Source organism: Musa acuminata, chromosome BXJ2-8 (assembly GCF_036884655.1).
Source record: "Musa acuminata AAA Group cultivar baxijiao chromosome BXJ2-8, Cavendish_Baxijiao_AAA, whole genome shotgun sequence".
NCBI classification, from domain to species: Eukaryota; Viridiplantae; Streptophyta; class Magnoliopsida; order Zingiberales; family Musaceae; genus Musa; species Musa acuminata.
Genome location: NC_088345.1, coordinates 8855017 through 8867524, shown reverse-complemented (window position 1 = coordinate 8867524; position 12508 = coordinate 8855017). Strand labels below are relative to the sequence as shown.

The 12508-nt window shown below is 43.4% G+C and overlaps 2 protein-coding genes across 3 annotated transcripts; both read left to right on the top strand.

Annotated features, from left to right (window-relative positions):
• The first annotated feature begins 127 nt into the window (after window positions 1-127).
• Window positions 128-2944, top strand: LOC135619084 (protein IQ-DOMAIN 22-like). The gene is made up of 5 exons (XM_065120706.1): window positions 128-281; window positions 390-894; window positions 1689-1883; window positions 1972-2043; window positions 2116-2944. The coding sequence occupies exons 2-5, from the start codon at window positions 454-456 to the stop codon at window positions 2833-2835; spliced, it is 1428 nt and encodes a 475-aa protein (XP_064976778.1). The 5' UTR covers window positions 128-281; window positions 390-453; the 3' UTR covers window positions 2836-2944.
• Window positions 2945-5968: 3024 nt separating this feature from the next.
• On the top strand, window positions 5969-10835 carry LOC135619083 (E3 ubiquitin-protein ligase At1g12760-like). 2 transcript variants are annotated; one of them, XM_065120704.1, is made up of 5 exons: window positions 5969-6649; window positions 8200-8319; window positions 8401-8533; window positions 9354-9515; window positions 10440-10835. In XM_065120704.1, the coding sequence occupies exons 1-5, from the start codon at window positions 6114-6116 to the stop codon at window positions 10611-10613; spliced, it is 1125 nt and encodes a 374-aa protein (XP_064976776.1). In that variant the 5' UTR covers window positions 5969-6113; the 3' UTR covers window positions 10614-10835. The 2 variants fall into 2 exon arrangements, with proteins under 2 accessions (XP_064976776.1, XP_064976777.1); XM_065120705.1 differs by lacking the exon at window positions 8200-8319 and having other exon boundaries at window positions 5974-6649.
• Window positions 10836-12508: the final 1673 nt, after the last annotated feature.

The following is a 12508-nucleotide window of genomic DNA, read 5'->3' as shown; positions in this document are numbered from 1 at the left end:
GTGTAGCGTGGGTTGCTCACGTGAAGCTAGAAGCGAGTAGCAGCAAGGTCAGCGAATTGTACGGCCGACACAGCGGACGAGGAGGAAGCGGATGCAGGGCTATCCCGGTACTTCACGTGAGAACGCGTTCTTCTTCGTTGAACATTAGGTTGAGTATTACCACGACAATTACAGGTTGAGAGAAAGAGAGAGATAGCGTGAGAGAGCTGATGTTAATATAAATGAGAGTTATGAGAGTGCTCCGTCCCCCCACGCTGTAGTCTCCCTGCCCTGACTACTTGGTACACTTTTCCCACTCTTCCAAGTCTTCTTCTTTCCTTCGCCTTTCTCCTTTTTCTCGTTTCGGATTTGATTTCCCGCTCTTTGGTTGTCCTTTTCGTGTATTACAGGGGGAACAGAGCCGGGCCATAACCGGAGAGCTTGGGTCACCGCTTGCGGTGGACCGGTGAGCGGATGGGACGCGCCGCGAGGTGGCTCCGGGGGCTCCTGGCGGGGAAGAAGGCCGACCGCGGCGAGCGCCCGGCGGAACACAAGGAGAAGCGGAGGTGGGGCTTCGTGACATCGTTCCGGGAGAAGGAGCGGCGGCCGCAGCAGCGGAGGGGAGAGCCTCCGCGGCCAGCGGCCTCCGAGGAGCGGAAGGGGCCGCACATGGACGCGCCGAGGCCGTATCGGGCGGCAGCCGCGCCAGTGGTGAACGAGGAGGAGCAGAACAAGCGGGCGATCGCAGTCGCGGCCGCGACTGCGGCGGTGGCCGAGGCCGCGGTGGCCGCGGCGCAGGCGGCGGCCGTGGTGGTGAGACTGACGAGCAGCGGGCGGCCTGTGACAGGGCTCGTCTGCGGGAAGCGGGAGAAGTGGGCGGCGGTCAAGATCCAGTCTGCATTCCGTGGTTATCTGGTTAGTCTTCCCCCCTTTCTCTTCCCTTCTCTCGATATCAACTCGAAGAGTGAGGGAAAAATTACTGAAAGTTTCAATTGAGAACACTTCGCAACGATTGGAACCATAAAGTTCGAAGTTTGATGTGAATCTACAAGAAAATCCGCTTCTTTTCCATCTTAAGCTCTTCATTTTCTTATCATATTACATCTTTTTTGTGTGAACTGAGTGTGTATCATTTGGAGTTACTGCTCGAAGCTGCAAGATGCGATTTCACCCACAAATTGCACTCCATTGATCTCGGATTAACTAAGCATTTGGATACTTGCACGCCATGGGTAAAGCTTTGGCCTGTGATTCCAATGGCTCCTTTTACCTCAAAGTTGCCATCTTTTTGCATCGCAGACCTTCCCTCCTTTTAGTTGGCTCAAGCTCTCTCTCTCTCTCTCTCTCTCTCTCGCAGAGGGGAAAGTGACACGGTTCATTTAAGCATAGCTCTTTTGCTCCGTTGCTTTAGCTTTTGCATTTATAGTATCATCTCACGGTGGTAATAGCCACAAATGGACTTGGAATCATAGCCGCCTTCTTTGTCATAGGGTTCTTCTCTCGTGTTTGCAATGATCACCGTGACGCCATGAATTCTCTGGTCTTGTCTGAGAAAGATGGCTATTTTTTGGGCTTGATTCCCTACTCACAACTAGTGCGGTATCAACGCGCCAATCCGATTTCTTCAGCAAATGAGCCTATTTCCCTGTTTGCTGAAATTTATTGCATATTTTTTTGGGTTAGATGACTGATTAATCGGTTCTGCGAAGGCAAGGAGAGCACTGAGGGCGCTGAGAGGGCTGGTGAAGCTCCAGGCGTTGGTCAGAGGCAACATCGTGAGGAAACAGGCCGCAGAGACTCTGCGATGCATGCAGGCGTTGGTGCGAGTCCAGGCCCGAGCTCGGGCCTGCCGAGCCCTCCGCTCCGAGAGGAGCAGGCCTGAGAAAGCTCCTCGACCTCATGCTGTAAGTCTTCTTCTCCGATCCCTGTTCTTCTAATCGTCGTTCCTTTTCCAGTTCGATCGCTCCGGAGTGTTTGCCTTTTTGCGTTCAGGGTCCTCCAACTCCTGAGAAATACGAACCGAGTATTCGAATAAATGCCACTGATAGGTCCTGCATGCTCAAGGTAAATCTCAGTTCTTGAACCCTGGTGTTGGAGGTTGCGTGAGTGATCGCTTCATGCTGCTGTCGTCTGCAGAGGAACTCTTCGAAGCCCGCTGGAAGGGACGCAGTCGATTGCGACAGAGCAGATATGGCAGCATGGAACTGGCTGGATCGGTGGATGGAGGAGAGGTATCGGGACAGTCGAGAAGGCGCCAAGAAGGCAGGAAGCTTCGCGTCCATGGACGACGAGAGGAACGCTAAGATCCTGGAAGTAGACCCTGGGAAGCCACAATTCCGCCAAAAGAGGAGCAGCCACCACCAGCACTCGTGCTCCAGCTTGACCTCAGAGCACAACAGCCGCGGCTTCACGGCCGCCGCACCAGACTCGCCCTCGAAGGACTCCACCACCCTGCACCACTCTGTTCCCAGCCCTTCCTCCGTCGACATGCAGCAATGCCTGGGCTCCCTCAGGTTCCCGATAGAGTCCGGCGTCGGTGAAAGCCCGCAGTTCTACTCTGCCTCATCCCTCCCCGGCAACGCGAGGAAGGGCCTCTTCACGCCTTCGCGGAGCGAGTGCTCGCGCAGCCTCTTCAATGGATACGCAGACTACCCGAACTACATGGCCAACACGGAGTCGTCGAGGGCGAAAGCGCGGTCTCAGAGCGCACCGAAGCAGAGGCCCGAGAGCGAAAAGCCTGGTTCTCTCAAAAGATCATCAGCTCAAAGCTCGTCTTCTCTGCGCGCCAAGTTCTCGAGCAAGGCCTACCCTGGATCAGGCAGGTTGGACAGGTTAGGGATGCCTCTCAGAATCTGATGACCTCGAACACAAAATTCTGCTTCACAGATTCATGGCTGTTCTTGAATGATGTCAAACTAACAATGTCATCTTGTATCTATCTAGTTCAAATCTGTGATTTCCTCGAGTCAACAGTGTTGATCCAATTAAAATCAGAGGACAAAGCAGGTCGGGGGTTTGAATGGTGTCGGTGGGGGATTGCCGGCTACTCCACGTTCTCTCCATTAACGAGCCATTCAATCGAGCGACTGCTACCTGATCGTGCCATTCCACCGATTCCAATGCTTTAGTGTTTCCCCAGGCCTTTGTTTGTTCCATGGAAGTAAGTGACTGTAATCTTACGAGTCCAATCGCGTGGATCCGACGGCCCCGTGGAAGGAAGAAGGGACTCCTCGTCTCCACCGCACTCCTCTGCCTCCCCACCTCCGAGTACGTACGCGTGGATGGAAGGCTGCTGTTCGCGATAGGTTTGGCGTAGCTGTTGGGTCCAAAGATTACCGAGTGTGTTCTTCGCAACATGGTCAGCGACCTCACACCGGCTATTAGGAGCGGTGGCAGCGGCCGTGCGTGTAGATCGTCCTTATCGATACGTGTTCCGGAGGGGGAGGGACCAAAATAGAATGCAACGCTGGCTCAAGCCGTCGGCGACAACACCGGCATGGAGGTGACTTGGAATGTAGCGCTCCACGTTCTGATCCATGGCCATGGAACAGGGGCTATCTGTTGTTACCGCCGTTGGTATTGGGACGGTGAATTGTGCGGAGGGGATGAGCCTTTAATTTAGTTATAATTAGTCAACTTAAACTAAAAGATATTTCAATAATAATATCAAACTCGTAAAGTCTCATAATATAAAGAGCACTTAAATCAAGATATATAAAGAGTACTTAAATCAAGATCTATATGCCACCATCAAGGTCTATAAAGAGTCATATTTTTAACTTAGCTAAGAGTATTTATAATTTTTATTAAGGTTTTTTTAATATTCCTCTATTTTTCATCATATCATTAATAAATAATTATTTTATCTCTTCTAACAATATGTAGTATATGCTCAATAATACTTAATTATTCATAAATAAAAATATTTTTTTATTTTTATTTTTATAACTCATACATACATCTTAATATTTTCATCTTAGTAAGACACATTTCTTATGTCTGACACTCATATCAAAAAAAAATATTATTGATCTAATAATTATTTTATATTTTTTTTATTCACAAAGCTATTTGATGATCTAGGCATCGGGATTGATCTCGTCTGTAGGTTGGGGTACCGATGCTGTTTGAGGGGGGTACGTCTCTTGGTCGAGGTGGTTGGACATTCGAAGGCGGTCACACTCCTGCACACAAGGCCCTCGTTAGGTGGTTCCCGACTTTGGCCCCTCGACGACTAAGTTAGCGATTATTTTTCCTCTCTATTTTTTGCCTCCCTTTGGCCAAATACTACTCAGGGATTTTTATACTACTGTATGAGGGTTGATCGTACGCAGATTTGGCGCGACGATCAATCTCCGAGGGGTAAGATAGTACCTTTGTGCGGTCGTTGTCCTAGAATGCACAAAACGACGTCATATGGCGTCGTCTCGAGCTTTTCGAGACAGGATGTGCCAAGGAGTGCTTTGGTATGGATCTTGTTTGGCGCGTGGAAGTACTCATCGTGCTGACTTGGCGATGACGTGGTGCGCATCGATTGCGACGTGGTTGGGACCCAAAATATGCCTCATCACATAACAAAATGATTGGGATAATCGTTCGCCTCTTAATAATAATAATAATAATAAATAAAATAAAAAATAAATAATTTTAGTTTTAAGAAAAAAGAAAATAAAATCTAGATGGCCACCCGAGTGCATAGTTTAATTGAAGTTAATTTTACGAGGAATTTGACTTTGAATGGCAGATGGATGGAACCCCCGACGGCAATCAAATGAAGCTCCGGTGTACTAAAACAACATCTCGTATCTATCCTACCCACCCTCTTCTTTAGCCATTAATATTATTAAGATAAACATAACTTTGTGAATTCGAGCATAGGTTGATCAATTGATTATAGGATTTAAAAGTATGTATAAAATTAGTGGATCGTATCCATATCCGGACCGAACACAAACACAAATTTTAGTTTAGGTTCATATTTCTTTTCTTTTTCTTTTGACACATTGTGACAGTATACCAAATCCACTTAGCCACTCATCCGATGAGTTTAACACCTAATATAATTGAATTAAAAAGAATACTATCTCAAATTAAAATTATTTTTCAACTTAAATTTAATCTTTTAGTAACTTCATTCTATTTTGATTACATTTTCAGGTCAATTTCTTTAAATAACTATCATGTATCAATCTTTTAGTGCTATTGAACCAATCATGATAAGGAATCCAAGATAGTATTGTTGTTACATAAGAAATGAACCATAACAGGTCTATTTCTCCTCAACCGATGCTGTGCCTTGTACCTGTGCACAACATCAAGAAATAGATGCAACAGTCTTAACATGATCCATGTCATGGTCTCATCTGTGCAAGAAAAAGAAGGCATACTTTAATGGAAGAATCCAAGAAATCTGAAACAGTCTGCTGTGGTGGTGGTGACTGCCAATATAGCAGAATCACGAGGCTCATATGATTCATGGCAGCCATCCACCCGTCACCATCGAAAAACACCTTTATCAAAATTATAAATAAAAATAATTATTTTTAATTAAATTATAAATATTTTTAACTAAATAATTATAAATCTCAATCTCGACAAAATATTTTAAGTCGTAAATGATTATCGATCTTATATATAACTTTTTTTTTGTTTTTTTTGCATTGATCGATAATTGGGACATCAAAAGGTTTGATGCAGTGTGGTGATAATTAATACACTGATGCATTCAGAAATTGCCATTATTTGGTAATTAATGGTAAATTGGTAATTAAGTAACTGTTTATGTAGTGATTAAAGTAACGCTTCAGCCACCGCGACGTGTACGATTGATTTCATACACCGCACAGCAACTAAGCTGTTCCAGTGCTCCGCGACCCGGGAGTTCTGTACGTTGCTACGGCTACGTGTCAACAATTCTTTGGCCACACGGCCGGTCACGTTCAAGGTGGTACGGTTTCGCGTCGCTCTTCTTGGCGCTACTGCGATCGACCCATTCCTTTCTATCTAAATCGAAGGCTCTCCTCCCTTTGTTTCGCTTAGGGTTTCGTGGTCTCGGATTATGAATCGAGGGGATCGGATCGATTAGGGCTAGGTTAAGGGTTTCCTTCTCCGATTACAATTCGTCGATCTTGAGGATGGCGACGGCGAGGTCTTCGAACCCGGGCGGGAACGCCAGCGTCGACGCTGCTCCGCTACTCGGCACCCAGAACGGCGGCAGACGGTCCGGGCGGCGCGGTGGACTCCTCCGCGCCGCCTGGTTCTTCCGCCGGACGAGCAGCCGGCAAATGATGCGGGAGCCGTCGATGATGGTGCGGGAGACGGCGGCGGAGCATCTGGAGGAGCGGCAGACCGACTGGGCTTACTCCAAGCCCGTGGTGTTCCTCGACATCCTCTGGAACTTGGCGTTTGTGGGCGTGGCCGTTGGGGTGCTCGTCCTGAGCCGGAATGAGACGCCGTTGATGCCTCTTCGAGCGTGGATCGTGGGGTATGCGCTGCAGTGCGTGCTTCATATGGTCTGTGTTTGTATTGAGTACCGGCGGAGGCACTTACGCGGGGGAGCTATTTTGGACGAGGAAGAGGGTGGGAGTGGAAGGAGCTCGGCTTCAAATTCACCAAGGCGGGTGGGAGAAGCTTCAGAAAATGAGCAAGGCCGATACGATGATAATCCTAGGTAAGGGGCTTAAATGTTGGCTTATACTATAATGCTAACAAACTATTAGAGTTTTTTCCCCTTCTTGTTATGGGCATGCACATAGAATCATTTTATAGCATGCACATAGAATCATTTTCTATATTGGTGGTTTTCTATTGATTTTGAATAAAAGGTATGCTTGTTTCCTTTAATGTTCAATTATTATTATTATCTTGTAATTTACATCGGTTGTCACCGAAGGATATGCGCTGCATGGGCTATCTTTCAGTATGTTAGATTCTCTTTATGGTATGGCAAGAAGATTGTAGGAATGACATGTACTATGCGATTCAACATGAGTAACTGGACAAAGAGACTGACATATCCAACTTTATTGTCTGGTAATTGGCATGACTTGTTATTGTAAAAGATCATTTTGATTGTGAGACTAATTCTATTATGATTTTTTATCCTTCCATAGAAACAGTTTCATAAATTGATACCAGTGAACTGAGAAGCCTCAAAATACGGAAATGTTAAAACGTGAAAACAATGCATTTTCCAAACCTCATTTCAGGATAATAATGTTCCCAGATATCAACTTCTTTCTTTTCTTTCTGGGGCTTTGTTGCTTGTTCGTGAAAAAACCATGAGAGTAAAGAAAAAAAAATCTATTTTCTTGGTCTTCATTGATTCTTCACTCATGTATTCTTTGTCACATTTTGGTCCTCTATAACCATTCTTATTGTTATCTATAGTCATGGTTAAATTGAGTTTGATCAGTTTAAGGGCTGATTGCTTAAAATAGAGCTCCAAAAGGCAGTTTTGGTGCAGGAATAGCAATACAGAATGTAAAATATGTGTTCCTGAATATATCTGAAGCTGTATGAACTTGGATTTGTGAAAGATAAAGGGTCTAGTGTCTCTCTGATTTAATGTTCTTTTCTGTTTTCATTGTTTAGAAGACTAGTCTGACGGTAGTTGCAATTGGTCGGAATCACGAAAAAATACCCTTTCAGAGAGGTGTATCACCACGTATATCTGACTCTCCTTTATCTGTAAAGTGATAGGAATCCCATATATTGGCTGCCTTTGTCTATGCTTTGTTTCTAATTGTCGCTTCCAAAATATGCTGAGGAGGCAATGAAATATCCTACCGCATGTGTTTGCTTCGTAGTAGCCATACATGCAATTATCACCTGATTGCTGCATAGATTTTTTTTAGTTTTAAAATATGGAAGTAAATTTATTAACTTAGTTAATAATTTACATCTATCTAAATTTTGATATATGATGTCCGCTATAACTTGCCACTTTATTTTTGCTGGAATGGCAAGTCTTGATGCTGTAAGCTGCACCGTGTTGCGATTTAACTCTAACACTTGTATTGCAAATAGATCCCCACTCTAAGAGGACAAGGGCCATAGTTAGGAATAAATGCCCCTTGTAAATTATCAGATTTGTATGTCTTCAGATGCTTAACCTTTGTATCTTTTAGGGATACAAGACTATCTCAAGTTTGTATGTCCTTTTAATCATGAATACCATGCTTACTTTTTGATCACGTCTTTCGTTACCTGTTTTGGCAGTTGTATAAAGCATCTGGAATCAGTAAATACAATGTTCTCATTTATATGGTGGATTATTGGATTTTACTGGGTATCTGCTGGAGGCCAAGCGCTGACCCGTGATGCACCCCAACTTTACTGGTTTTGCTAAAATATAGATATTTTTTTCTTGTCATTTTTAAACTCTAGTATTGAATAACTATGCACCTTTCTTGTTTGCAGGCTGTGCATAGTTTTTCTGGCGTTTGACGTGTTCTTTGTCGTTTTCTGCGTTGCTTTGGCGTGTGTGATTGGCATAGCTGTTTGCTGCTGTCTGCCTTGCATCATTGCGATTTTGTATGCCATTGCTGATCAGGTGTGCCACCTTTATGCTTTCATATCTATATCATGTTGTAATGTTGTATCTACAGCCTTTGCTTGATGAATGTGACTTGGAGCAATTTGTTAAGACCTAAAATTTATTTTCTTGTCAGAGTAATTTCATCCATAATGAAGATAAGGATTGAAAAATAAACTATTGTATGTAACTGGAATAAATTAATAGATGCCCTTATCTCTTAAATTTGTTGCAGTTGTCATTTATGTGGTAATTGTATGATCTGGATCTGATTTAGTAAAATTACAGGCGCCAACCCCAGTTAATACTTCATTGTTATTGTATTATCATTAGTGTTTTTTTTGTTTTTCTTGCACGCCTAACTTTTCTTGTTAGGCAATAGTCTTTGTAGTTTCATTGACGTGTTCTCCATCTTATATTAATTTGCCTTTTTTATGGCACATGAGGTTCCTTGTCCAATACCTTTTTAATAAAATATTCAAATTATTGTAATGCTAACTGCTGGACCAGCTTTACATGGGTTATTTTTCTAAACATCTGTCCGATAATTGGTTTTTTTGTAATTACTAATGGGGGATATGGAGATTTATTTTACCATCATGACAAGGGTGTACATTAGTATGCTGCATGTTGTGTCTGCTGGCCATATCTACAATTTTTTCTGTGGTACTTATGGCATGCTGTGCCATCGTAGTTCTTGGATTATATTTTGAGGCATGAGAAACAATATCCAATATGCCATGTGGTTGATGGGAGCATATGGTGCGGTAGTGTGGCAGCTCAATCCATGAATTTATGATGTCTAGTATGTGATGCATTCATTTCACTTCCAAGACAGGAAGGGGCATCTGAAGATGATATAAGCCAACTTTCAAAGTACAAATTTCGTAAGATTGGAGATTCTGAAAAAATTGATGAGATTTCAGGACCTTTTGGTGGAATCATGACAGAGTGTGGCAGTGATCCACCCGTTGAGCGCACTCTTTCAGCAGATGATGCTGTAAGCTTTCCTGTCTGTCTACTCTTAAGATTTACATTTTTTACTTCCAGTTACTTTGCTTAATCATGTATGGATTTATTATTAGTCAGGCACCTAAGAATTCAGAGTAAGTAAAATTCTCTAAATACTTGTAGATCTCAATGAGAGTTGTAAGTGCGAAGATACTACTACTGGTTGATTCTGTTAATATCTTAATTTTTTTGTTTTTCTAAGACCTGGTGTTCTCTCTACTCTATTTGTCACTTACAGTTAAGCTCTCATGTATCATCTTTATTTTATTAGCACTATAATGATGTAAAAAATAAGGGCTCCTCTGTATGAAGAGTCTTTATGCTATTAGTACTGTAATCATGGGGACTTCTCTTCATCCAACTTTTCTTGTGAACCTCTGCGTCTTACTTTACAGTTACTAAACATGAAGACATTTCCAAGAAAGAGAGGTTTCTGTAATCTTTTGATGCAGTTTACATCACCACAGTTTTGTTCGTCGTCAGCAACTTGCATGTTTTAGAGTGCCTGTAATACTCTTTACACTCCAGATTAGTATTAGTTTGATTTGAGTACCCTTCTCCCACCAATGTCATCTGATTGTTTATATAAGCTCCTAACAGTATGTAGGTTTGACCATGATTTGGTACTGTCGTTGGAAGTGATATCATCCAAAGCTTTGGACAGATATTTCACTTTGTTTCGAGTGCCTCTTTGCAGTCAGTGTCGGTATTTCATGAGATTTTATCCATTTTAAATTCAACATATTTCAAGGGAACCAACCGATGTTAACGTATCCAAAATATTGTATCTAGTTATATTCTATCGTTGATTTGTTTGGGTTATATCTGTTTTGTTAATTTGATAGCTTGAAATTATGAGCTTTATTTTCTTGCATGAAAGCCAATGCCACCAATCTGTCTCCTCTACCTGCAGGAGTGCTGCATCTGCCTCTGTACCTACGAGGATGGTGTAGAGCTGCGTGAACTCCCATGCGGGCACCATTTCCATTGCGGCTGCATAGATAAATGGCTGCACATAAATGCGACTTGCCCGCTCTGCAAGTTTAACATAATAAAGAACAACAACCACGGAAGGGAGGAGGTATAGATGATGCCTGCTTATGCGATATGCTTGTTATTTGCCTACTTAGCTCGCAATTCGAAGTGGACTCTGTATGATTGCAAAAGAAAAAGAAACAGAAACCTCATGTTTTGTGTGTTGTGTGCCTAATGTTCATGAATGATATGTTATTTGTCTCAATAGTCTAAAACTATGATGTGAAACACGCTTCCTCACGAATAAAAGTAGTGTTCAGCATCAGTTTCTTTCTGTTCCTCATTTCAATTACAATGTTATTGGTGTTGCTTCATATTGTTCTCTCCAGTTCAGCATTTCACTGTCAAATAAGATGAGGACCTGCTTCAAACTCCATAATCTGTTCTAGCATTTATTTGTAGAATGGTATTTTCAGTACTGATCGACCCGAGTCAATTTGGTCGAATCGGCGATATCGTATTTCCTTTTAATAACATGCAAGTAAGTATAGCTAATATTTTTGTTATTTAATATTATTATATTTGTTAAAACGTGTGTGTTTATTATCTGTAATGAATAAAAAAGACGGGTCCGGCAGGTTCTATATGTTCTGTTATCGTCCTCTAAACTTCCTCCCAAGAATTCGTTGGAGGGGGGGAGGAGGGCGTTTCTTAGAGCACTTTGCCTCCGGTAGTCTTCCAAGAATTCGTCTCTTTGGAGGAGGAGGAGGAGGAGGAGGGCATTTCTTGGAGCACTTTGCCTCCACTCGTCGGCGGATAGGATCAATCCTGTCTTCTTCTGCAGCGGTATGGCCGCCGTCGGTGACTCCTCTCGACGCGTCTCCTACAGCCGTCCTCGTCTAGGCTGGCTGGCTGGCTGGCGCCGACTTGGATATGGCTGCGGCGATCCGGTACGTTTCCGCTGAGCTTTCGTTTCTCGTTTCGCTGCTTTCGTTCCGGTTCTTGGAGTTCTTGGTGTGATGACCTTACGCGGTGGGATCCGGAACCTTTAATCCGAGCTTTCGTTTCTTGGTTCTTGGATGTCGCTGCTTTGGTTTCGGTTCTTGGAGTCCTTTTGGTGTGATCTCAGGCGGAGATTTCGACCCTTGAGAAGATTCTGAGAGGTGTCCTTGGAGGAGGGGGGAGGGGCTGGATTACCCGATCATGGTAAGGATATTAGCTCTGTTCACGATTTCTCATTGCTTTCTTGTCTTGAGACATCCGCTGCACGAGTGCTACGATCAAGCATGTTTTCTTGTTTTGTATACCACATGTGATACCGTGATTAGACATATCTCATTCGAATTACCCCGCTAAGCCCATCTACTCATGCTTCTAAGTTCTTGGGAAATGTTTGCTGGGGGGGAGGGGGGGGTTTGTTCATGAGTTTGCAATGCTATCATGAAACACGGCTGCATGAATGCTACCATCAAGAACGTTTTCTTGTATAATACCATCATGGATCACACCATGATGCTTACAATGCGGTCAGGCATGCCTCATCAGGTACAAAAGTGATGTAACCTTCTTTGCCTATCTGCCTATGCCTCGAGACTTTGGTATCTGCTTATCATTTCTGGTCCGTGTCTTGTTTGGTTGTTCCATTCTTGTGTCATATTATTTGATGGTCAGTCGGCGAGGAGTCTTAGAGAAAGAATAGGTGCAGATTGGGGGGCCAGAATCAGTTTCAGCTGAGCCTTCTCAAATATCGCCGCTTTCATTCTGGTTGTCGAGATGTACTCGTATTTGCCTTATGTATGATGTGCATCATCATAGCATAGCATGCGGTATTTATGGATGCTTTTCTTTAGTCATTCTTGTTGTCAATGCTCATTTCTTGCGTGGCACAAGGTATGAATGATTAGCTTCCGTGCTTTATGCCGACATGGCCTCTGTCGGATAAAAATATTAATTCAGAATTTTTGTATTTTCGTGCAATCAACCTTTTTAGGAGCTAGTGATACAAGT